The 24,141-nt window shown below is 48.0% G+C and overlaps 1 protein-coding gene across 4 annotated transcripts; it reads right to left on the bottom strand.

Annotated features, from left to right (window-relative positions):
• Window positions 1–7,883: 7,883 nt before the first annotated feature.
• Naca (nascent polypeptide associated complex subunit alpha) lies at window positions 7,884–21,328 on the bottom strand. Of its 4 annotated transcripts, none has more exons than XM_036169789.1 (8): window positions 21,246–21,328; window positions 20,368–20,439; window positions 10,189–10,274; window positions 9,858–9,935; window positions 8,742–8,888; window positions 8,366–8,494; window positions 8,151–8,273; window positions 7,884–8,035 (listed from the first exon to the last, which is right to left on the bottom strand). In XM_036169789.1, the coding sequence occupies exons 2-8, from the start codon at window positions 20,435–20,437 to the stop codon at window positions 8,021–8,023; spliced, it is 648 nt and encodes a 215-aa protein (XP_036025682.1). In that variant the 5' UTR covers window positions 20,438–20,439; window positions 21,246–21,328; the 3' UTR covers window positions 7,884–8,020. The 4 variants fall into 4 exon arrangements, with proteins under 4 accessions (XP_036025682.1, XP_036025683.1, XP_036025684.1 ...); XM_036169790.1 differs by lacking the exon at window positions 21,246–21,328 and adding an exon at window positions 21,043–21,239; XM_036169791.1 differs by lacking the exon at window positions 21,246–21,328 and adding an exon at window positions 21,059–21,239.
• Between the last annotated feature and the right edge of the window lie 2,813 nt (window positions 21,329–24,141).

Genomic DNA, 24,141 nt, shown 5'->3' with positions numbered 1-24,141 from the left:
AATCATTGTTTAATTTGTATTACTTTTTATATACTTACATACATACCCAGGTTGTATAAAAATTTGTTCTGTGATCATTGGCAAAAATTCAAGAAGTTCTGCTTTTGCTGTATGTGTAGTGGCATAAACCTGTAATTCCAGCATTCAAGAGGTGGAGGGAGGAGGAGGAGAGGCTCAGGGCCAGCCTTGGCTACATTGCAAGTATGAAACCTACTTGGGCTATAAGACTGTGTCAAGATTTCTTCTTTCAACTCTGCTGCTCTAGTATTGTGAAGACAACATGTATGTCAATGAGGCTGTGTTTAATAAAGATTATCTCTATAATGTGCACACACACATTGATTTCTTTTGAGACAAGTTTTTTCTGTGTAGTCCTAGCTGTCCTGGAACTCGGGAACAGGCTGTTCTCAAATTCAGAGATTCCTCCTGCCTCCTAAGTGCTGGGATTAAAGATGTCCACCACTGGCCGGGCGGTGGGGGCGCACGCCTGCTGGGAGGCAGAGGCAGGCGGATCTCTGTGAGTTTGAGGCCAGCCTAGTCTACAGAGCGAGTTCCAGGACAGACACCAAAACAACACAGAGAAACCCTGTCTGGAAAAAACACAAACACAAAAACAAACAAAGTGCACCACCGTGCCCAGCTTCAATCAAGCTACTCAAGGATGCTGAACTGTGAATTAAACAACCTTGTATGTTACCAAGTGAACACGGGATTTCTAGGCATAATATATTGTACTGTTTGAAATGGAATTTTGGGACCTGGAGAGACGGACGGCACAACAGTTAAGAGCACTCTGCTCTTCCATAGGAGCCAGGTTCAATCCCCAACATCCACATCTGTAACTCCAGTTCTAGGGATCCAATACCCTCTTCTAGACTCTGAGGGCACCAGGAATACAAGTGGTACACAGACATACATGCAGATTAAAACACCCATATAATCCTACAAAACAGGATTACCATCCAAAACAGAAACCACCACCCTCATGGTAAGCTGAGCATGGACAACCCCAGCCCATGGGCAGTGAAAGGAGCAGGATGCTCATCAGGTACCTGGTGAGTTTGGCTACATGATGAGATCCTGGAGAAAACAAAAATCCAGACTTTTCTTTTTTGTGCAGGAAATTAAACTCAGGGACTAGGCAGGCTCTCTCCACTGCTCAACTGAATCCACTTGGTTGGGCCTTCAGCACAGCATGGATCCCCACTTCCAGAGGAAGGGCGGGTGCTGTTTTCTGAAATAACTAAATTCCCAGTCCCTCGAAGATTCCACCAAACCTCACCAAACCTATTCATCTCGCAGTAAGACCACGGCAGCCACACCAGGTGGAAGTCAACAGTCCCAACACCAGTGAAGGTCTTTTCTTCCAGACTCAGAGCTTCCTGAAGACCAGGGACTTCGGTTTTTTGAGACAGTGTTTGTCTGTGTAGCCCTGGCTGTTCTGGAACTCACTCTGTAGATCAGGCTGGCCTCAGACTGAGATCTGCTTGGCTCTGCCACCCAAATGCTGAGATTAAAAGTGTGCACCATCACTGCCTGGCTTGAACCAGGGACCTTGTATATGCTAGCCAAACATTCTAATACTGGACTAAACATCACCAGCTTGAAATACATTATATTTTTTGTACTGGGTATTGAACAGCATCTTATACATGCTAACAAACCCCTTACACAGTTGAGTTGTATTCCTAGTTTTTTGTTTTCCTCGAGACAGGGTCTATGTAGCCCTCTAACTGTCCTGTAACTCACTGTGTAGATCAGGTTGGCCTCAAAGATCTGCCTGCCTCTGTCTCCCAAGTGCTGGGATTACAAGCATGAGTTACCTATCTTCCTGACCATTAAAAATGTCACTCATTACTCTGATTGGATAAGAACTGATGGCAGGTGAGTTAGATTTGGTCTGTAAGCAGTAGTTTGCTAACCTCTGGCCCGCATATGGACCCCAAAGTGTAGGGAAATTATTAAAAATTATTAAAGTTAAGCTTAAGGAAACAAGAGCATGGTACCTGCCTGTGACTGTAATTCTGGCACTAGGGGTGGTGGATCAGGCATTCAAGGCCATCCTCAGCTAAGCAAGTTTTAAGGCCAGCCTGGACTAAACAAAAATTTAACCAGGTAGGTCACAGGTAGTACAGGCCTGTAATCACAGGCTGAGGCCAGTGAATCTCAAGTTCAGAGTCTGCCTGGACTAACTGGCAAGCCCAGAATCAGCCTGGACAGACCCCTCTCTGAGTTATAAAAAGGTTAGCATTATGGTGCCTCTAAGGAGAGTGCTAGTGTAGCGTGTGTGATGCTCTAGGTTCAATGCCCAGTACCACAAAAGAGTTACAAAGCAGGCTAAACAATGGTGGTGCTTAACATTAGGCTAATTGCAGTTGAATAACTTGGTAACAAAATACAGACGAATTGAAAATAAAATAACAGACTAGAAGGTAACATTCAGAAGAATTCAACCCCAAATTTCTGGGAGTTCCCCTTATCAAAAGTTCTTTTGAAACAACTGTCTCTTGTGAGACACTTTGGAAGATACAGGTCCACTGCATGGCAGTCCGTAACACACTATTCCTCTATCCTATTGCTTTGGTCATTTCTCTGTCTTTCCCATCCCCATCTCAATGGATTTCACATTAGACTTCACAAGCCTTTACCTGTAGCCTCAACCATTAGCGATGTGACGCAAGTTGTAACAGGATTGTCTTGCAAATGTACTGACAACTCAATTTCTGATTGGGTCAAGGTCAAGACTCAAACACAGGCCTTACTGTGTTTTCTCTTGCACTTTGTCTTTATTTTCTTACAATTTAGTATACGGTAATGGAAAGGTAAACTACTGTGCCTTGTTTGAGCTTTCTCATGTTCTAAAGTTTGATTTGGTAATTCTAAGGTCTATAAATATGGGCCCACCACTAGCAATATTTCTAGAGGAAGAGGCTTTAAAAAGTTTAAACAAAGAAAAAATATTGAAAAATGAAAAAATTACTCTTCTTGCAAGGTAGTATACATTATCTTTGCAGCAATGCATAATTATAAAAATATCCTGAGACTGGAACTTTTGCTGGTCCTTACAGCCATACTTAGTAATGCACCTTGAGGTCACTTAATTAAGACTTAAGACTGCTATTGTAACTTACCCTTAAGAGAACAGTGTAGCAACCAACCTTGCTTGCCTTGGATTTCCTATGTAGTCAACTTTTACAACCTAAGCTAATGCATAGTTTTAATCTTAAATTTATATACTCTTCTCTGTCCCTATTCTATGAGTAATTTATAAGCACATGCATGCTGTGATAGTCATGTGCTGAAAACAGTGAATAGATTGGAAGCTGCTTTATAAAATGAATGTCCACCACACATGCTGAGACCATTATTCAGATACTGCTTCATAGGATTAGTTATCTTGGTCAGTTGGAGTTAGTTACTCAACCCCTTGTTAAACGCTGTTAAAGATGTTTGTAAAAATAGCCTTCAGTCCTGCCCCAGTGATGCTTTCTGTTCTATTTAAACAAAATAAAAACAAAGAGCAAAGCAAGCCCTTTGTCAAAGATACACAGACTTCAAGTCTTCAGGCAGAGACTCACTCAGACTCATACACGGCCAGAGTGAGACAGGAAAGTGAAGTAGAGAAGTCAAATCTGGCCTTGCTCTTGATGAAATGACACCACGGGGATGCTTTCAGTTCTTCCCATAATCCAACACCCGAACAAACCGCCCATACCTCAAACATCACCTTTAAGAGTATATGTATACCTATAAGGCAGCTGAGAAGGCTCTGGTGGTAAAGCGCTTGCCACATTAGGAATGAAGACTTGGTGGCTGGAGAGATGGCTCAGAGGTTAAGAGCACTGTTTGCTCTTCCAAAGGTCCTGAGTTCAATTCCCAGCAACCACATGGTGGCTCACAACCATCTGTAGTGAGATCTGGCACCCTCTTTTGGCCTGCAGGGATATGTGCAGACAGAACACTGTGTACATAATAAATAAATCTTAAAAAAAAAAAAAAAAAAGAACGAAGACTTAGCCAGGCGGTGGTGTCTAACACCTTTAATCCCAGCACTTGGGAGGCAGAGGCAGGCAGATCTCTGTGAATTCAAGGCCAGCCTGGTCTCCAAAGCTTATTCTAGGAAAGGCGCAATGTTACATAGAAACCCTGTTTCGAAAAAATAAAACAACCCGCAGATGAAGGAGTGTCCATCTGTAACCCCGGTCCTAGTAACAGAAGGATCCCTGGGATGATGACAAGCTATTCTAAGCCAAATTTTTTCAGGTTCAGTGGGAGACCCTGTCTCAAAAGTAAACCACTGGGCATGGTATTTGCGAGTATTTGGGAGGCAGTTTGAGGTCAGCCTGGTCTCAGTACACAGCCTCTTCCAGGCCAGCCAAGGCTATTGGAACCACTTCAAAAAAGACCAATGAGCTGGAGAACAACTGAGGAAGACCCTTAACACCAATCTGGCTTCCATGCACATGCAGATACACACAGTACTCACAGGAACACATACACAGACAGGTGTGCTGGGACTTGGAGGCCAGCCTGGCTTTACAAAGTGAAACTCCCCAAAAGACAAAACCTGTGAAGTATGGTGGCTCAAACCTCTACAGTTGTACTGTGAAGGTTTAAGAGGGAGAATCTCGAGTCTGAGGTACAGTTAAGATCCAGGTCATTATAGACTACAGTGAAAGCCTGCATCAGAATAAACGAGGGGCTAGAGAGACGGTTCCTGGTAAGATCACTTGCTGCTCCTGGGACCCATGTTTGTTTCCCAACATCTCACATGCTGCAACTCTAGTTCCAGTGAATCCAACGACTTTTTGTGGCCTCTTTAGGCACCAGACATATGTGATTAACATACTGTCACACTTAAAAAAATTTAGACACTACCCCTCCCAACATACTTTCAAAAATTGACAATTCACATAACCAAAAAGTTGGTGTTGTCAGTCTGTTATGCCAGAAACACATATGGGCATGGTTTTGTCTTCACACAATGCCAGTGTTTGCTAAGTAACAAGCTCACAAGCTATGTGGATTTTATTTGGCTACAATGTGCCAAATAGCACTAATTTTCTTGTTTGATGGCAAACGAGACAGACAGACAGACAGACAGACAGACAGACAGACACCCCTCATCCCCTTGCCTTCCAGGCAGGATTTCTCTGTGTAGCTCTGGCTGTTCTGGAATTCACTCTGTAGACCAGACTGGCCTGGAACTCCACCTGCCTCTGCCTCCCAGAGCGCCACCACTGTCCAGCTCCTTTTTCCCAATCTTAATTTTGATATTAACTCTCAGATCACACTATAGAATGTTACAGGATTAAAGAAGCCAGAGACTACAAAAGAAAGCTGACAGATGCAAAGAAGGTCATATTGAGTTTGAAGCCAGCCTCAAAAAACCAAAAAGGAAGAGCACTGGATAGGTGTAAAGCAAATTCAGTGCTATTTTCAAGAAACTGCAAGTTAGACAGTTACTCACCTGCTCATTCAGAGAATCTAGATTCAGTTTCCTAACCATCTGTAACTCCGGCCCGGTCCAGGAGATCAGACATTCTCTTAAGATCTCCCCAGGCACTGCATGCAAGTGGTGCACAGACATGCATGCAGGCAAAACACTCACACGTAAAATAAAAATTGGAAAGTAATTCCTGGAAAGTTCCATGCGTTGAGTTTAGGAGACAGTGTATATGGAGGATGGAGGAGAAGGTTAGAAGTTCAGGACTTATGTGACAAGTACCACCACATATTTAAGGTGTTTAAATTTAGTTCTACAAACAACAAAAAGCTAGTTTTCCCCAAACCCTTTTAAATGGGACTGAGCCGAGACTTTTTTTGGGACAGGGTTTCTTTGTGTAGCCTTTGCTGGCCCAAACTCAAGAGATCTGCCTGCCTCTGCCTCCTGAGTGCTGAGATCAAAGGTGTGTGACACTTCCACCTAGCAAGACTTGGTTTTGTTTTTTCTTTTGGAGACAAGGTTTCTTGTAACAGTCCTGGCTGTCCTGGAACTCACTTTGTAGACAAGGCTGGTCTCCAACTTGGAGATTCTCCACCAAGCTCAGTGCTTGAAATAAATCCTGATTAACCCTAAAAGCTCCCAGGTCGAAGGCTTAGTCCCTACTGATATGTAAACTTCAGAAACACATCAGGATCCCTCTTTTGCTCTTTAGCCTTATTAGGCGAGTTTTGTTCCACTTGCTTCTGTCCTCACACTCAGCCTTGCAACAGTATGTTTGAAGCTGAACAAAATCGGCATTTCTTCATTCAATGTTACCCTTTTGACAGTTTCCTATACCATAGGCTGGTCTCAAACTTGGTATACAGCCAAGGATAGTCTTAAACACCTGATCCTCCTGCTTCCACATCTCTAGCACTACTACTGTGTATGACACTATGCTAGGCATAAGCTGGTTTCCCCCACTACCTTGTTACAGCAACAGAAAATCCATTAGCCTGGGGTAATCGTTTTATAGGTTTGTGACAGGCTCCAACTTTGTTGGAGTTGGTTTGGAACTATGCAATCTAGACTGGCCTTGAACTCATGATCCTTTCTGCTAGAAGACAGTTCTTGTCATAGATGTCACTGGGGGGAGGGGAGGGAGTTTGAGGTCTCAGATGTTCAAGCCAGGCCCAGTGTGGCATTTCCTTCCTGTTGCCTGTCAACCCAGATGCAGAACTCCAAGACTGCCTGCATGTCCCCATCCTTCCCACCATGACTGAACATCTGAAATTGTAAGCCAATCAGCCTCAATTAAATATTTTCTTTTATAGCCGGGCGGTGGTGGCACACGCCTATAATCCCAGCACTCAGGAGGCAGAGGCAGGTGGATCTCTGTGAGTTCAAGGCCAGCCTGGTCTACAAATCGAGTTCCAGGACAGCCAGAGCTACAGAGAAACCCTGTCTTGAAAAACCAAAAAATAAATAACCATCGACCATGGTTATGGTGTCTCTAAACAGCAGTAGAATCTAAGACATGGATGAACAAGTTTCCTGGTGTAGCCAATGCCAGGCACATAGTAGGTCTCAAAAATGGTGAGAAGTTGTGCACACCTAAATCCAGCACTTGGGAAGCAGATCTCTGTGAATTCAAGAAAAAAGCCTGGTCTACCTAGTCACTTCCAGAATAGTCAGGGATATGTAGAGAGCACGTCTGATGTCTCAAAATAAAACAATTAGGTGGTTGGCAAAATGGCTCAGTTGATGAATAAGCTTGCTACCAAGCCTGACACCTAAGTTTGATTCCCAAGTTCCATGTGGTGGAAGAGAGTGGACTCTTGCAAGCTGCCTTTTTACTTTCATGGTGCTCCATGGCATGCATGCACACCCCCACACAAATCAATGCAGCAATTCTTGAAAAGACTTGTTGTCTGTGCATCACCTGGGTGCCTGGTGCCAGAGTTTACAAGAGGGCACTGGATCGCCTGAATTCACCTCAGGCAGCAGTGAACCTGGATCCTCAGGGAGAAGTCAATACCCATACCTGCTAAGCTATCTCTCCAGCCCCAAACACAACAAAATCCAAAACAGGTGTGGTAGCTCACACCTGTGATCTCAACATACAGAAGTCGGTGCAAAAGAACAGACATGAATTTGAGCCCTCCTGGGCTAGAGTTCCCGGCCAGTGTGGGCTACAGTTTGCGCCCTGTCTCACCATCAAAACAGGTGTGCTGACCACTTGTCACCCCGAGGGGAGATAGCTTCCCTACATGATAGAGTAGACTGTCTTCAGACTCAGAGATCCTCCTCCCTCCTAAATGCCTGGCCAGATCAACACACACTTTTTAAAAATAATTTTGTCCACACACACTCACTCGCACCCACCTAAAGGTGGTGGTAGTGTTAAAATTGAGCACCTTCAATTTACTTTGAGGGAAGAGATCAAGCACCTACCAAGTTCATCCAACAAGAAGCCATAGCTTTATTAGTGATAGAAACAGTACAAATTTCAAACCAAGCTGTAGTTCCACTTTCGAAACACCAAAAAAGGGAGGAGAGGAGGCGGAGAATGGAAGTGTCCTTGCTGTCAAATAGTTACATTGTTAATTCCTGTAAAGGGGGGAAAAGATATTAGAGGCATTTATGGGCAAACAGGTCATTATATTCTAAGGCATCTCAGGCTCCTAAGTGACTGGGAGGGAAGGAACAGACATAGGCCACTTACCATAATAGCATTTACAATATCATTACTGTTGTTTTTCAGGGCTCGGACTGCCTTTGCTCGTGACACATTTGCTTGTGACATGACCAATTCTATGTCCTTCACCTCCACACCTGTTTCGTCAACCTAAGGAGGGAGAGAGTCTTAATAAGAATGACTTCCGCAGTGTGTGAGGCACAAACAGACTAAATAAAAGTTCACAAGGTTTTGCGGCGTACCTCTTCCTCCTCACTCTCCTCCTGTACAGTTGGAGTCTGAGTATTTTCCTGAATGTTTGAAACTGCTTCACCTTGAACTTTGAATTTCTCAGCAGCTGCTAACTGTGCTTGCTGAGACAAATCTTCAATCTACAGGGCAGAGAACAGAGGCACATGAGTAGATCTGTTTGTCTAGGTAAAAACTGCACCTTAGGCCATGCACTGTTTGTTAACAGTATTTGCCCTCACTTTGGACTCACTGTAGGAAGAAGTAAGTGAGCGCTGTGTCTAGAGATCACAGCTGCATGAGAAGGGGCCAAACATCTGCAACAAAGATTATCTGACCCCAAATAACAGTAATACTGGTCTGGAGCCATCACCCCAAACCTTCACCAACCTTAGCTTCTCCAAAAACTATGTAGGTGTCTGAAGCTGGGCTCTTGTAGACATCTGGTTTTGTGATGACAAAGAGGATATTTTTAGATTTCCGGATAGTGACTCTAGTGACCCCAGTAACCTGTCGAAGGCCCAGTTTGGACATAGCCTAAAGAAGAGAACAGAACATTAAGTTTCTAACTTTAGAAGCAGCTTTAAAAAAAAAAAAAAAAGAAAGAAAAAAAAGAAGAAAGAAACATAATATCACATTCAACACCCACAGCACTTTACCTGGGTTAAATTTATTAAGGGAAGACTAATTGAGTGTTTTCAGCTGCAGCAATTACCAGGAGCTGTACCATGGTGCCTTATTTGTGGAGACAGTCCCACAGACCCTAAACTAGCTCTGAACTTCCTACACAGCTAGCCTTTAAGGCCTAATCCTTCTGCCCTAGTGTCCCAAGTGCTGGGATTATAGGTAGCAGCACCCCAGAACTCCAACCTTATTGATAAATCTATCTTACCTTGTTGTTGGGGTTTTTTACTCTTTTGTGGGGTCCACCACACAGCTCCCAAATAAATCACACACAGAGGCTCATGCTTAATTATGAATGCCCAGCCTTAGCTTGGCTTAGTTTCTGGCCAGCTTTCCTAAACTTAAATTATCCCATCTACCTTTTGCCTCTGGGTTTTTCCTGTTCTCTTGCTTCTGTAAATCTTTTTTTGTTTTGTTTTGTTTTTTTGAGGCAGAGTTTCTCTGTGTAGCTTTGCGCCTGTCCTGGAACTCACTTGGTATCCCAGGCTGGCCTCGAACTCAGAGATCTGCCTGGCTCTGCCTCCCGAGTGCTGGGATTGAAGGTGTGCGCCCCCACCACCTGCGCTTCTGTGAATCTTAACTCTTACTCTGTGGCTTGCAGCTGTGTGGCTCCTGAAGTCTTCCCTCCTCTGGCTGCTAGCTAGCTCTCCAATCCCAGGTTTTCCCCTTTCTAGACATTCTCTCTGCCTGCCAGCCCCGCCTGTCCTTTCTCCTGCCTTGCTGTCGGCCAGTTCTGTATCAGCCCACCAGGTGTCTTAGGCACAGTAACAGCTCCACAGAGCTAGAGAAAGGCGCATGCTGAAACAATACCCGCTGAATTACCTTCCTCGCCTTCTTCTCGCTCCGACTCTGTTTGGCTTTACTGACAGGTTCTTCATCGATTTCTGCTGCGGCAGCCAGCTGGGAAGACAGAGTTTTGAGTTGAACAGATCCCAAGTTCAGGGTGCTTGTTTCCATGTGTTTTTTTTTTATGCTTTACAAAGATTCACAGCTCAGTCATGTCTGTTATAATCAATCTTGGTTCTCCAGACCCTCCTTTTTTTGAGAACTGGCTTTACTCAACACCTGTCTCAGATGATAGATAGGTCCTGGCTACCACACTTGTCTTCTAGTACTTCCCTGACTCAATGTAAATTATTAAGAGAACAAGTACCTGGGCTTGTTGTGTGGTTGTCTGTGTGGAGTCCTGTTCCTCCAGCTCTGGTACTGACTCATCACTGTCGGATTCTGTTCCTGACCCTAAGATGACAGAAAACTTTCAGTGTTCCCAATAGCAGAATTTTAAAAGGTGGCACCTCATCAGGGTCTGCCTGAACTAGCCACCGCTGCTTTACACAAGGCCTTACAAAGCTAACGTCTCCTGTGACCCCACCTGAGGCCTCCAACTTCTAGGACCCCACTGAAGGAAGCCATTCTCAGAGATGTGGGCAGTCACCACACACAGCAGACAGCTTATGTGCAGTAAGTAGCTGGAGACAGTCACCTTGCTCCAAGGTCTCCATTGCTTGGCACAAACACCAAGCACCCACGTGATTCCAAATTTTATCCCCAGCCCAGCCATCCGGAAATGTTTAGACAAAAGGCGTCTTTTGGTACAATTAAGTGGAAACCCTTTAAAAAGAGGCTGGAAGGTCAGACAGAGGCAGCTGTGCACACACAGCTTTCTGCCTTATCTCACCCACCACTGGAACGCCTCCATGTTGTTCAGCTCTAACAGTTCTCACCTCTGTTAGAGAAGACCCATGGTCCCCACTTCCAAATACAATACACATATCTTAATTTTCCTTCAATTCAAAGGCCAAGCATCAGTAAATTCTACTGGAAGGGGAAGAAAGCATACACCCACACCATTCATAGGTCAGGAAAAAACATGTATGTCTCTACATTTTTAAGAAAAGGAAGTCCCTGGGCAACTGGTAGTTACTAAGTCTAAAAAGTGGAAAAAAAATTAGCTTCAAGATTTCCCTTCTGTTTACTTTTAAAAAAGCAAACTCCAGGCCCAGGGACAGATAGGGTTAGTGATGTGGTAGGAATCAGAGTAAACTAAAGGCCTGGTGGTCTTGGTTTTCTCTATCAGCTCAGTCAGGCTGAAAAGGATGGTTAGACCCAGGGCTTAGCCTGGCTCACTTTACAGAAGACACTAAGTATTATCTGAGATGATAGAAACCAAGATTTAGTACCATATTCCTAGAGCGTCTACATTTAGTTATCATTCTATGTACTATGCCCACACCCAAGCAGACATACTGTACAAAGCGACGCATCCTAGTTAGTATTGGTGGGCAGCCCCCAAGAGGGGTGTGGGCAACACACCATGCACACAGCAAACCAAGGCAAATACCCTTGTTGTTCTTCAGAACAGGCTGCTTGGCAGAGGGGGCTGGGGCAGGGATCCCAGCAGGTTTAGGGGTGGGCATGTTGACGAGGACCGGCTGGAAAGGCACTCCCCCCGAGACTGCTTCCGGGGGAATCAGAGGCGGCAGCTCATCCTCCTCAGCAGGGGCTGGGAGCTTAGAGGGTGATTCCAGCACTGACCCAGGTGAGGACTGAAGAAATGGCTGTTTAGGAAGCAGAGGGGGGACTGGGGAGGGAGCAGGAGTCAGAGAGGCTGGTGCGGTAGGCTTTGGAGCCACAGATGCTGCTGACCCAGCTTCAGGAAGGGCTTTGTCAGAAGTAACTGCTGCCAGAGGGGGGGTGATCTGAGACTCAGGAGAAGCATCCACAGGACTCTTTGGGGAGTGGAGACAATCACTGTCTTTGGCAGGGACAACAGGCAGAGCTTTTGTAGTCTTTGAAGAGTCTTTCTCCACAGGGACTGTCAGAGGGGCTGGGGCTACTGTAGAAAGGAGGCCCTTTGTATCTTTCTTAGCAGAGGGATCTGAGCACTTAGGGGAAGCAGAATTCTTCTTGGCTCTTAGGCCTTTCTGCAGGGGAGCAGTGCAGACCAGAGCACTTTCTGGAGCAGGTGCAGCAAGTACCTCTTTGAGAGCTGTAGGGTCTTTCTTTGCTGGGAGCTTTTCAGATGCCTGAGGGTCAACAGTCCCTGTGCTACGTGTGACAGAGGCTGGGGAAGTAGGGGAGTCTTTGGGGAAAGAAGAAGTGATGGTTGAGAGAATGGGAACCTCTTTGGAGGATGGGGCTTTTTTTGGAGCTGAAGGAGCATTAACGGTGGGGGCAAGAACTCCTTTGGAGGCTGAAGTTTCTGAGGTCTCCTTGGGGCAAGATGAGGATGCTGCTGATACCTCTCTGGGGGAGACAGGACCCACAGAAGAGATAGTAGGGGCCCCTTTGGGAGACAGAGTTGTTGAAATCTCTTTGTTAGTCTCGGTTGCTGGAGCCTTTGGAGGAGATGGGACATCGGGGGCCCCTTCAGGAGATGTGGGAGCTGGAGTCTTAGTGAAGGAAGAGACCTTCCCTGGGGGACTTGGGGAAAGGGAAGCCACAGCTAGGGCAGTGGAAGCACCTCCAGGAGACAGGGCTGCTGGGGCCTTTGTGGAGACAGGGGTGATGGACTGGGCTGTTGACTTCTCCTTGGGGACCACAGCTGCTGGGGCCTTTTGCGGAAAGGGAGCTCTCTCTGGCAGTGAAGTGGGGGCAACTTCAAGGGAGGGGCTTGCCGGGAACTCTCTGGGGGCTGAATTCTTTGGTGCCTTTTTGGATGATGGTGTTTTTGGACTCTTTGAGGAAGACAGGGCTGCTGGAGCTTCTTCAAGAGCTACAGGCACCGGGGCCTTTTTATGGGAGGAAGGGTTCTTGACTGGGGGAGCAGCCGTGGTTACTGGAGTCTCCCTGGGGGAGACAGCAACCCCCTGTGTGTCAGCAGGGATGGCTCTGGAGGCTGCAGTGGCTGAGGCCTTCTGTGGGGTGGGAGGGTTTTCCTGTGGTACAATGGTGACCCCTTCAGGAGATACTGCTGATGTTTCTTTGGGTCCTGCCATCTTAGGGGCCTTTTGGGAAAAGGGAGCAGTCTCCAGTGGAGTACTAGTGACCCCTTCAAGAGATTGGGTTGAAGTTTCTTCGGGTGCTGCAGCTTTGGGGGACTTTTTTGGGCACGATATTGCTGCATTTTCTTTGGGGGCTGCAGTTTTTGAAGTCTTTTTGGAGGAAGGAGAAATCTCCAGTGGTACAGCTGTGACTCCTTGGGGAGATGGTTTTGCTGGAATTTCTTTAGGGCCTGCCATTTTGGGGGCCTTTCTGGGAGATGAAGGGATCTCTAGTGGCCCAGCTGTAACCCCTTCGGGAGGTGGGACTGTAGGTGTTTCTTTGGGTCCTGACATCTTAGGGGTCTTTCTGGGGGAAGGAGTCTCCAGTGATGCAACTGTGACTCCTTTAGAAGATGGGGCTGCTGCTTTGGAGGCCCTTTGGGGGGATGACGTCGCTGAGGTTTCTTTGGGGGCTGCCGTTTTGGGAGCCCTTTGGGAGGATGGAATTGCTGAGGTTTCTTTGGGGACTACAGTTTTGGGAGCTTTTTTAGGGGAGGCAGGACTCTCAGCTAGGGTAGCAGGGGCACCTTTGGGAGGTGGAGTAACAGGAGCCTGTTTGGGGGCTTCAGTAGCGGGGGAAGGAGGAATCTCCTGTGTTGCATTTGTGACCCCTTCAGAAGATGGAGTTGAAGCTCCTTTGGGGGCTGCAGTTTTTGAGGTCTTTTTGGAGGATGGAGAAATCTCTAGTGGCACAGCTGTGACCCCTTCGAGAGATGGGGTTGTTGGAGCTTCTTTGGGAGCTGCAGTTTTGGGCGGCCTTTTGGGAGATGACATTGCTGAATTCTCTTTGGGGGCTGCAGTCTTGGGAGCCTTCTTGGGGGAGGGAGGAATCTCCACCGGCACAGCTGTGACAACTTCAGGAGATGGGGCTGCTGGGGTTTCTTTGGAGGGTGCAGTTTTAGGAGCCTTTTTAGGGGACGACGTTGCTGAGTTTTCTTTGGGGGCTGCAGTCTTGGGGGCCTTCTTGGGGGAGGGAGGAATCTCCACCAGCACGGCTGTGACGCCTTCAGCAGATGGGGTTGGAGTTTCTTTGGAGGGTTCAGTTTTAGGAGCCTTTTTAGGGGATGACATTGCTGAATTCTCTTTGGGGGCTGCAGTCTTGGGGGCCTTCTTAGAGGAGGGAGGAATCTCCACCGGCACGGCTGTGACGCCTTCTAGAGATGGGGCTGCTGGGGTTTCTTTGGGGGCTGCAGTTTTAGGGGCCTTTTTAGGGGAGGTAGGACTCTGAGCTGGATTATTAGGGGCACCTATGGGAGATGGGGTCCCAGACCCCTGTTTCTGGGTTGCAGTTTTGTGGGCCTTCTTGGGGGAAGGAACAGTCTCCAATGGAGCAGCAGTGAACCCTTCAGAAGGTGCGGTTGAAATTTCTTTTGGGGCTGCAGTTTTTGTGGACTTTTTTTGGGATGGAGTTGCTGAATTTTCCTTGGGGGCTTCAGTTTTTGAGGATTTTTTTGGGGATGAAGAAATCTCTAGTGGCACAGCTGTGATGCCTACAGATGGGGCTGCTGGAGTTTCTTTGGGGGCCGTAGTTTTGGAAGCCTTTTTAGAGGAGGCAGGACTCTGAGCTAGAGTCGCAGGTTCACCTTTGAGAGATGGGGTCACAGGAACTTCTTTTGGGGCTCCAGTTTTGGGGGGAGAAATCTCCAGTGCCACAGTGGTGACCCTGCCTGAAGGGGTTGGAGTTTCTTTGGGGGCTGCAATCTTAGGGGACCCTTTGGATGAGGCTGAATTTTCACGGGGAGCTACAGTTTTCGAGGTCTTTTTTGGGGAGGGTGAAATCTCTAGTGGCGTAGCTGTGACCCCTTCAGGTGGAGTTTCTTTGGGGGCTGCAGTTTCGAGAGCCCTTTTAGAGGTAGGGCCCTCAGCTAAGGCAGGAGGGGTACCTTTGGAGGATGGGCTTGTTAGAGCCTCACTGGATGCTTCAGTTGCTGGAGACTTTGGTGGGGAGGGAGGAGCCACAGCTGGTGCAGGTGGGGCCTCTCTGGGGAACTGGGGTGCTGACACTTTGGAAGCTACACTTTCTGGTGCCTTTTTGGAGGGCATAGCTGAGGCTTCCTTAGGGGATGCTGATTTTGGAGTCTTTTGTGGGGAGGGAGAAGTCATATCTGGGATAGCAGTGGCAACTTTGGGAGATGAGGTTGCTAGAGCTTCTTTGGGGGTTGCGGTTATTGGGGCATTGAGGGAAGGGGGAGTCTCAGTTGGAGCAATAGGGGTTCCAGTAGGAGGTGGGGCCACAGGGGCCTTTGGGGGAGACGAAGAAGTCACAGCTGGGACACTTTGGAGCAACAGGGCTGCTGAAGTATCTTTGGGGGCTGGTGTCTTTTTGGAAGAGGTGGGAGTCACATCTGGTACAACAGGGGCCACTTTGGGGGGCTGGATTACTGAGACCAGTTTGGAAGCTGTAGCTTCTGTGGTCTTTGGGGGGGAAGGAAGAATTTCTGCTGGAACTGTGGGGGCATCTTTGAAGAACGAGGTTGCTGGGACCTTTTGGGGGGATGTAGAAGTCTCCACAGGGGCCCCTTTGGAAGATGGAGAAACAGGAGAAAGCTTAAGTGAGTCTTTAGGGCCTTGAAAAGAAAGACTAGCCCCAGGAAGGAAGGAAGGCTCAGATGGAGAAAGAGACGACAGGTTTGCAGGAGAAACATCTGGGATAGCAGAACCCTTCTTAGACGATGGCTTTTTAGTCTGAGGAGACATACCAGTCTCTAAAGATGGGGAATCAGCTGGATACACCAGAGTGCCTTTCAAAGACACAGAAGCACTCGAGTCTCCTGGGTGCCCTTCAGGAGAGGAGGCCAAAGATGACTTAGAGGAAACACCATCAACTGTCTTTGCACCAGAAAAAGAAATTCCAGCTGGGGGAGGAGCAGGAAAGGGTACAGACTTGGGAAATTCAGGGGCGAATGCCAAAGTGGTCATAGAAGCAGAAACATTTGTCGGGGGACAAGCCATAGATGGAGCCATAGGACAACCTTCAGAAGCTAAAGGAACCAGAGGTGGAGTGGTAGTAGTGGATGCTTTAGAAGCAGAGGTACCTTTGGCAGTTTTAGGAGCCAGCTCTTCAGGATCAGAAGATTCTAAAAGAAATGGAGCCACTGCTGGGGCAGCGACAGGACGCTTGACAGACAGACTGACAGGGTCTGTTTTGACAACAGCAGTTGGGGAGTCAGCACTCAGGGCTGCCCTCACTCCAAGGGCAGAACCTTCCACAATCTTTGTTACAGTGTCTTCTGAAGGTACCCCCAAAGATGATGCACTTGGAGGAGGAGACTCTTTATGTGCTGTCAGAGCCAAGGGTAGTAGAGCGGGGTCTCTTCTGGTAGGGAGTCCTGCCTGGGCTGCAGAGCCAGGGGCACCTACCAGTACAGAATTGGGGATGAGATTTTTAAGGCCTTCAGTGGCCAGCAGAGGAGGAACAGGTACTCCCAGAGCAGCAGGCACTCCATGTGAGACAGCGGGGGAAGCGAGGTCTCTACTACCCACAGGACCTGAAGGAACTGGAGGAGACGTGGAAGTGGCAGGTGCATCAGAAATGGCAGAAGGGTTATCCGGAGCAGGCGGGACCGCTCCAACACATGAGACAGGAGTTTCTTTTAAGCCAGTTTTTTGAGAAGCAGGAATCTGTGTTAGCACAGGCTGCTGAGTGGCATTAGAAGAATCTTTGGGAACGAGAGAGGCGCTAGGAGACAATGAAGCAGCTGTATCTGAGGAGCCAGGAGGGCCGCAGATTATACCAGTAACAGCAGAGGTGCTGTGGTCAATAGATGGAGCTAGGGCAGAAGCTGGAGCCCCCACTGAAAGAGCTGCCAGAGAATCAGCAACCAGCTCCTGCCTGGAAGGAAGGAGTCCTGCCTGGAAGGAAGGAAGGGGAGGAAATGCAGATCTCTCAGATAGACAGGATGCCTCAACAGCAGAAGGACCTACAGAAATGGTGTTACTCACTGTAGGATCTGACAGAGCACCAGGACCTGACTGACGTAGAGGTTGGGTAGGAGAATCCAAAGAACTGTGATGTAAAGGTGGAAGAGGCAAGCCCGGAGAAGCAGGGGGCGCCGGGAGGGTGCTAGGAGCTACAGTGTTTTGAGCAGGTGAACTAACAGGTCTCTTTAGGTTAAAGCTTATACTCTGTGGCGCCAGAGCTGAGGAAATGGGGGTGCCTTTGATTGGAGAAGTGATGGCTGGAGTGATGGACAGCATTTGAGGAACAGGTGGGACGGAGGCCAGGGGGGCCTCAAGGGGGGCCTCAAGGGGGGCCTCAAGGGGGGTCTCAAGGGGGGCAGGAGAAACACTGACCACATTTGGAGGACTCGGGGCAGCACCCTTCAGATTCAGGATTACCTCAGAGGGAACTTGACTAGCAGAGGCCTTTGGTTCGAAAGGAGCAAGAGATGCCCATGGCCCTGGCTCAGCGGCTACAGCAATTGGCGAAGGTGAGGTGGGAGGGTGAGGTGGAGATATAGGACCCTTCTGAACTGAGCGGGGAGCCACGGCAACCAGAGACACGGGGGCTGGAGAGGACCGGGCACCTTTCTGAGCTGGACCTATGGTGGGAGAGGCCAAAGCCAAGGCAGCAGGGGAGATGGGGGGCCCTATCATCAGGTGCGGCAGGAAAGCTGGGGTGGGGGGGGCAGCTCCCAGGGGTGCAGTTGTCTCAGGAGACTGCCGGGGAAAAGGAAGCTCGAAAGGGGCTGAGGAAATGCTAGGGGAAGGGGCCGGGGAAGGCTGATTAGCAGTTACTAGAGGGCTTTGCTGGGGGGCTGGGGAGCAAGGAGGGGGAGGTCCAGGCTGCACTACAGCAGCGGTAACATTCAAGGCTGAAGACATGGGAAGCACAGCTGGAGAAAAGCAAAAATAAATAAAAAACAAAATAATAAACGGAGATAAAGGGAGGGGAAAAAGGTGAGTTGTGCAGCCCAAGTTGGTAACATGCCTCACAGGAAACAATGGAATTTTAAATCTGAGAATGAAGGTCACCACACAGGATTAGAAAAGGTGACAAGCAATATCAACTTTCCCTGTACATATTTCAGCGATTAAGTGGACTACATCCTTCTCATTTCCTAAGTTCTACAAAAATAAACCAACTATTTTAAGGTGGGGCAAATGGTTTAAGACTAGCTCATCTCTAAATGGGGAGCACAGGCCCACACCCTCCCTGTGACTGGAGATTAAACCTAGGGCTTCTTCACACAGTACAGGGAAGATTACTGTAGAGCCTTAGCCCTGAGACGGCCCCACCTTAGGCTGGCCTTGAATTCACAATCCTCTTGCTTCAGCTTCCTAAAGAGCTGAGACTAGAAGACCAACCCGGAGTGGACTGAGAACATGCCTTCTTCCTCCCTCCTTTACAAAGCTGACACTATTCCCAATGCTCTGTTTTTAGACAGGGCCTCACTATGTAAGCCCCAGGTGGCTTGGAACTCAGAGCAGGGTCTAGCTGTCTCTATCTCCGCCAGGATTAAAGGTGCTGGCCAATGCTTTCTGAGCAGTGTTAACGATGAGGAAATCTACAGGGGTCGGGGTGGGATCTGATTATGTTGGAATAAAATTTAAAAAGTATATACCTAGCATAACTCAGTTCTACTAAAGCTGAACCTCTTCAACATTTAATACTGAATATTAAACACCCAGTCTCAATCAGAAGAGGTCTATAAACCATACTCTATTTTTCAGCAATATTAGCTCTTTAAACATTGTAACTAATTATGACCCAAGGAAGGGCAAAGTAGGAATTATACCATGGAATTAACCAAATTGTTAAGACATACTTTAGAAGAGAATTATAATGAAAAACAAAACAAAAAAACAAAAAATACAGGTTCCCACTCCTTGATCTAGATAAGCCTACGATGCTACTGAAACAGACCACTATTTGGCACTGTTAAGATTTCTAAAAGGGGGTGGAAGTTCTGCCATTTGAGATAACACTGGATTAAACCAAAGAACCAACAAATGATAAATACCTAGCAGGGCTAGAAAATAATAATAAAAAAGTCCACAACACCCAACCTCACTCAACCAGTTTATCCCCAGTTCTCATAGGACAAGGGAGGAGGTGGCTGGACCAGTCTCTCTGGGAGAATTGGTAGGCCAAAGCCTTTTAACTATAATGCAAACACTTCTAAACATGTTAACTAGAATTTAAAACATGGAATGTGCTTTACTGGACCTAAAGGCAGGATAAGGTCCACATGATTTGCTTTTATACTATACCCAAGGCCCTGATTTATCTTCATTCATTCCAGTGAGACTAATACAGATATCATGAGTATGCCTTCAATACCTAACATGTGCAAGCTCAGACTAATTATCTTTAACAACACTAAGGACTGCTTTAAAACTAGTAATTTTAAAAGCCAGAACCAAAGCATTCTAAATTCATGTCAATTTCAGCCTCCACACGTGTAGAGTTGAATTTAACCCTTATTTAGCCCGGCAGCTGCAGACCATTCCTTTCCCTACTGCCCATTCCCTCGTCAGGGCACCCACCTCCTTTCTGGTCTAGCAGCTGGACTAATCCCTTCAGCTGCTAAAATCAGACAGGTGGGGAGGAAGGACTTTAATGCTTTCGAGTATAAATAACTTTCAATCCAACAGAAAACAGAAATGGCCCAATGAGCAACAATTAAAGACGAAGTAGAGGGCGTATTCTTAGGACACTCATTTAGGTCTGCAGAACTGACTCGGTAAGACCACTTCATGTTCATTTCAAGTTTCCTATTGAAACGTTCTTCTAACCAGCATTCAGGCCTATCTTCACACTACATTCTACTTCAGTTGAAAACCACATTTATTTCAGCCTTGAGTTCCATATATTGGAACTACTCCAGTACCACTACAAGTATCTGAGCATTATCAATCCCTACAAGTTAACTAACCCTGGCTGGGGCTCTCTCAAAGGGAGCACCTATCTCATCCAGACATGTGAGAAAGGCTCAGTGCCAATCACGGCTATCTAAAACCTGGATGCAACTTGCTGGCCAGAACTTCACTAAAGCTCAGGTCTCCTTGGCCTGCCTCTGCCACCCAGTTCCAACAGACCAGAACCACCCAGCCCCTGCCCTGCTCAGGTTTCGTATAAGATGTGTAGATTCCACAGAAGAGCTTTTCAAGCTAGGGAACCTGTCCATAAATCTTGAAGACACCATTTTTTATTCTTTTCCTCTGAGGCGGTCCCCCAGCGCCGACAAGATAGCAGTTAAAATTTGTCCTACAGCTACGAACCCATTTGAAAAAAACTTCATTACATGACAGTGAACTCCAAAAGGCAGAAATGTGTTGGTCACCTTGCCCACCAAATGGCTTGAGGATCCATTTTAATTAACAGCAAGAGAGCTATGGGCACCTACCTGTCTCAGCCTGAGGCTGTGGCAACTCCTGCTCTGTAGCAGGGACGGTCTCTGTGGCTTCACCAGGCATTTCTGAAGGGAATAAACCGGAAGCCCGAATTAACTGGGGTGAATTCACCTGCCCGGCCCAGAGACAAGTATTCTGGAATCAAACAAAACCTGCCTAGGGCCGGTACGAAAACCAACCACGAGGCCCGGGGAGACAACGTCCCCAAGGCGACTGCCAAGAGCGTGAGCCTGTGACACGACCCTCAGATCGCTGCTAAAGGCACCAAACCTCTCCCGGGGCCGCCTCACTTAGCAGACAGCTGGCTGCCGGCGGCCCAAGTCCCTTGGATGTCACAAGGACAGCAACCCTCTGCGCGTTCTCTGCGCCCAAGGTCTGGCTCCCCATCATGAGGATCCCGGCGCTCGCTGGGCCCCCTTCCCGTCCGAACACCCACGCCGCCGCTGAGCCGGGGACCCCCAGATTCCCTTCGGTCCACTCCCGAGAGCAGGAGGAGCACGGGGGGCCATCTGTCCCGGCAATCCCCGGCCACCGGCCGGCCGTGACCCCCTAACCTCCCCGCCCGGGGCCCCGGGAAGCCCTTCCCGAGTCCAGGCGCACCCGACCTCTCCAGCTAACACCGCAATGGTTCCCCGGTCCCCACGCCTAAACTTCCGGGCACGACCCACCCGCAGCCCTCCTCGCCTGCTTTTTACGCCTAGACCCCAGCCGCGGGCCCCATTTTGTCCGCAGGCCCCCGGGGACGGAGTGGGAGCGCTGAGCCCCCCAACACAGCCGCCAGCGCCCCGCACACGGATCCCCCGGGGCCCGCCGGGCTCGCCGCGAAGGAGGATGGCTACGGATAGAGAGCGGAGGGGCTGGCGGCACTTACTGTGCGGAGAACACGGAACCAAGATGGCGGCGGGAAGAGAGCGAGCGAGAGCGTGACCCACGCCTGTTGCAGAAGGAAGCCGGACGCCGAGGAGGGCGGGACCAACATGCGCTTCCGGGTCAGGCGCCTCCACTCCTTCCCCGCGGTGTGGGGGGGCGGTGCCTCCGCTTCCTTTAGCGAGCCGAGCAGCTGTTGTCCTGGCGTCATGGTGACGCGGCCTAAACAAGGCTGTGAATTCCTAAGAGGACGCGCGGGCCTGGCTGGAGCCGCCCAGCCGTGGCCTTGACCCCGGGGGACGCGCCAGGAGACCGAACGCGAAGGAGCAGCAGCTGTTGAAAACGGCGTCCCCGGATCCCTCCTCCAGCCAGTGTCACCGAGCCCCGTCTGCACCGTTGGAGAGAAGTGGCCTGTGTTAAATCCCAGTTGTTTGCATTTTAGAATGGACGATTTAGCGCAGCGAAAGTTCGGTTCTCCCCAGGAAAATAAACGCTCTAACCCCAGCACTCGGGAGGCAGAGGCAGGCGGATCTCTGAGTTCGAGGCCAGCCTGGGCTACAGAGCGAGTTCCAGGACAGTCAGGGATACGCCCAGGGCACTTCTCAGATATTCTATTTTTGGGGGAAGGAGGGGAGTGCGTGTTTCGAGACAGTGTTTCTCCGCATAGCAGCACTGGCCGACCTGGAACTCGCTCTGTAGACCGGGCTGGCCTCGAACTCAGAGATCCGCCTGCCTCTGCCTCCCCAGTGCTGGGATTAAAAGTGCGCACCACCACCACCACCCAGCTCTTCCCAGATGTTCTAAAGTTCACCCCTTTTAGAGTCAGCGTGGGAATGTAGCTCGATTGGTAGAGTGATTGATTAGTAAACAATAAGTCCTGGGTTTTATCCTGCAAAACAGCATTTGAGAGATGGAGGCAGGATCAAGAGTTCAAAGCCATCCTCAGCAAAACAGCAATACAGAATCGTGTGAGGGTTTTTGTTTTGTTTGAGACAATGTCTCCTAATGTAGTCCTGGCTGGCTTCAAACTCACTTAGAGATCCACCTGGCTCTGCCTCCTGAGTGCTGGAATTAAAGACATGGGCTACCAAGCCCAGCCTTGTGTTTTGAGACAACTCGAACTCTTAGAGACGCACTTGCCTCTGAATCTAGCAAATTTAGAACCAGCCTGGACTAGATATTGAGAGCCTGTCTTAAAACAAACAAAACCTCATATTCTTTGAAAGTAGAATATACTGTAAAACCAATATTTTGTTAAAGAAATGGTTTACCATCTCTTAGTTCTACAAAAGAACTCAACAAACTTGAACCTGGATTACTTAGCTCACCTGCAGGGTGTTTTTTTTTTTTTTAAATAACTTATTTAAATTTATTATATGTGCATTGATGTAAAGATGTCAGATTCCCTGGAAGCAGAGTTACAGACAGTTGTGAGCTCCCATATGGCTGCTGGGAATTGAACCCAGGCCCTCTGAAAAAGCAGGTAATGTTCTTACCCACTGAGCCATCTCTCCTGCCTGTCTTTGTTTTTAAAAGCAGGATCTCTGTAGGTCCAAGCTCATCTCAAACTTGCTGCAGCCCTCCAGAGTATTGGGCTTACAGCCGTGCACCATCACATCTGGCTAACACTTACTTGATTTAATTGGCTGCGTTTTATAGGAAGCATTGAGAAATTTAAATATTCTGAAAGGTACTTTAACTCACGATTGGGCTGGCCAGATGGGTCTGCTAGTACATGAGCTTGTTGTGCAAGCCTGGCAACCTGAGTTTCATCCTTGAAACCCATGGAAAGGTGGAAGAGAACAGACTCCACAAAGTACAAGAGCATATACACAAGTAAGTCTATAAAATAATAATATCCGGGGGCTGGAGAGGTGGCGCAGAGGTTAGGAGCACCGACTGCTCTTCCAGAGGTCCTGAGTTCAGTTCCCAGCACCCACATGGTGGCTCACAACCATCTGCAATGAGATCTGGTGCCCTCTTCTGGCCTGCAGTCATACATAATAAATAAATAAATTAATTAAGAAATAATAATATCTGGGCTGGAGATACGTCTCACCACTTAAGAGCACTAACTGTTGTTTCAGAGGGCAGGGGTTTAATTGTCAGCATCTACAGCACTTCTGTCTCTATCTCCAGCTCCTGGGGAATTTTAAGCCCTCTTCTGGGCTCTGGGGGCATTGCATGCATGTGGTGCAAAGACATACCGAAGAGCAAAATACCTGTACACATAAAACAGAAATAAAGCAAAAATAAGCTGTCTTGAGAATTTGAGTATAATCAATGAGAATTAGGATGAATAAATCAGGATTAATTGGGGTAATAACTTTACAAGGTCTAGGGAATTCCGAAATCATCCCATATAGGAGACACTGCCTCACTAAGAACAGATTTGGGGCTGGGAATAGAGTTTAGTTGTTATGCTTTGGAAACATACATGAAGGCCTGGGTTGGACTCTCAGTGCTCATAAAACCAGGTGTGATGGTGAAAGCTGGCAAAGCCAGCGCTTGGGAAGTGGAGGTAAGAGGTTCAGTTCAAGGTCTTCCTTGACTACATAAAGGTTGAGGCCAGCCTGGGCTACATGAGACCAGCCCTCCACCACACACACACACACACACACACACACACACACACACAGAGACACACACACACTCACACACACACACACACACACACACACCACACACACACACTAATGAGTCTTAGTAATTTTTTTATTGTATGTGTAAGGTGTTTTGTCTCTATGAGTGGTTGCTCGTTTGTGCAGTATCCAAGGAAGCCAGAAGCTTTGAGCCATCTCTGTAGCCCCAGTAATTATTAAGTTTTAATTGATCCATTATTTTTTAGGAGCTGAAGACTGAATAATCCATAGTATACAGAAGCTTAAATAAGGAGTTTT

The sequence above is a fragment of the Onychomys torridus genome, chromosome 20 (genome assembly GCF_903995425.1).
Source record: "Onychomys torridus chromosome 20, mOncTor1.1, whole genome shotgun sequence".
Taxonomy (NCBI): Eukaryota; Metazoa; Chordata; class Mammalia; order Rodentia; family Cricetidae; genus Onychomys; species Onychomys torridus.
This window is presented reverse-complemented; position numbering and strand designations above follow the sequence as displayed.

Bases quoted from the DNA above. Each gene is read 5' to 3' on its own strand.
- Naca (XM_036169792.1), bottom strand. From the start codon at position 20,437: ATGCCTGGTGAAGCCACAGAGACCGTCCCTGCTACAGAGCAGGAGTTG. The intron at 9,936-10,188 runs GTACTTGTTCTC...CTGTCTTCCCAG, and splicing joins CAACCACACAACAAGCCCAG to CTGGCTGCCGCAGCAGAAAT. The intron at 8,274-8,365 runs GTACGCCGCAAA...CTCCCTCCTTAG, and splicing joins AGGAGAGTGAGGAGGAAGAG to GTTGACGAAACAGGTGTGGA.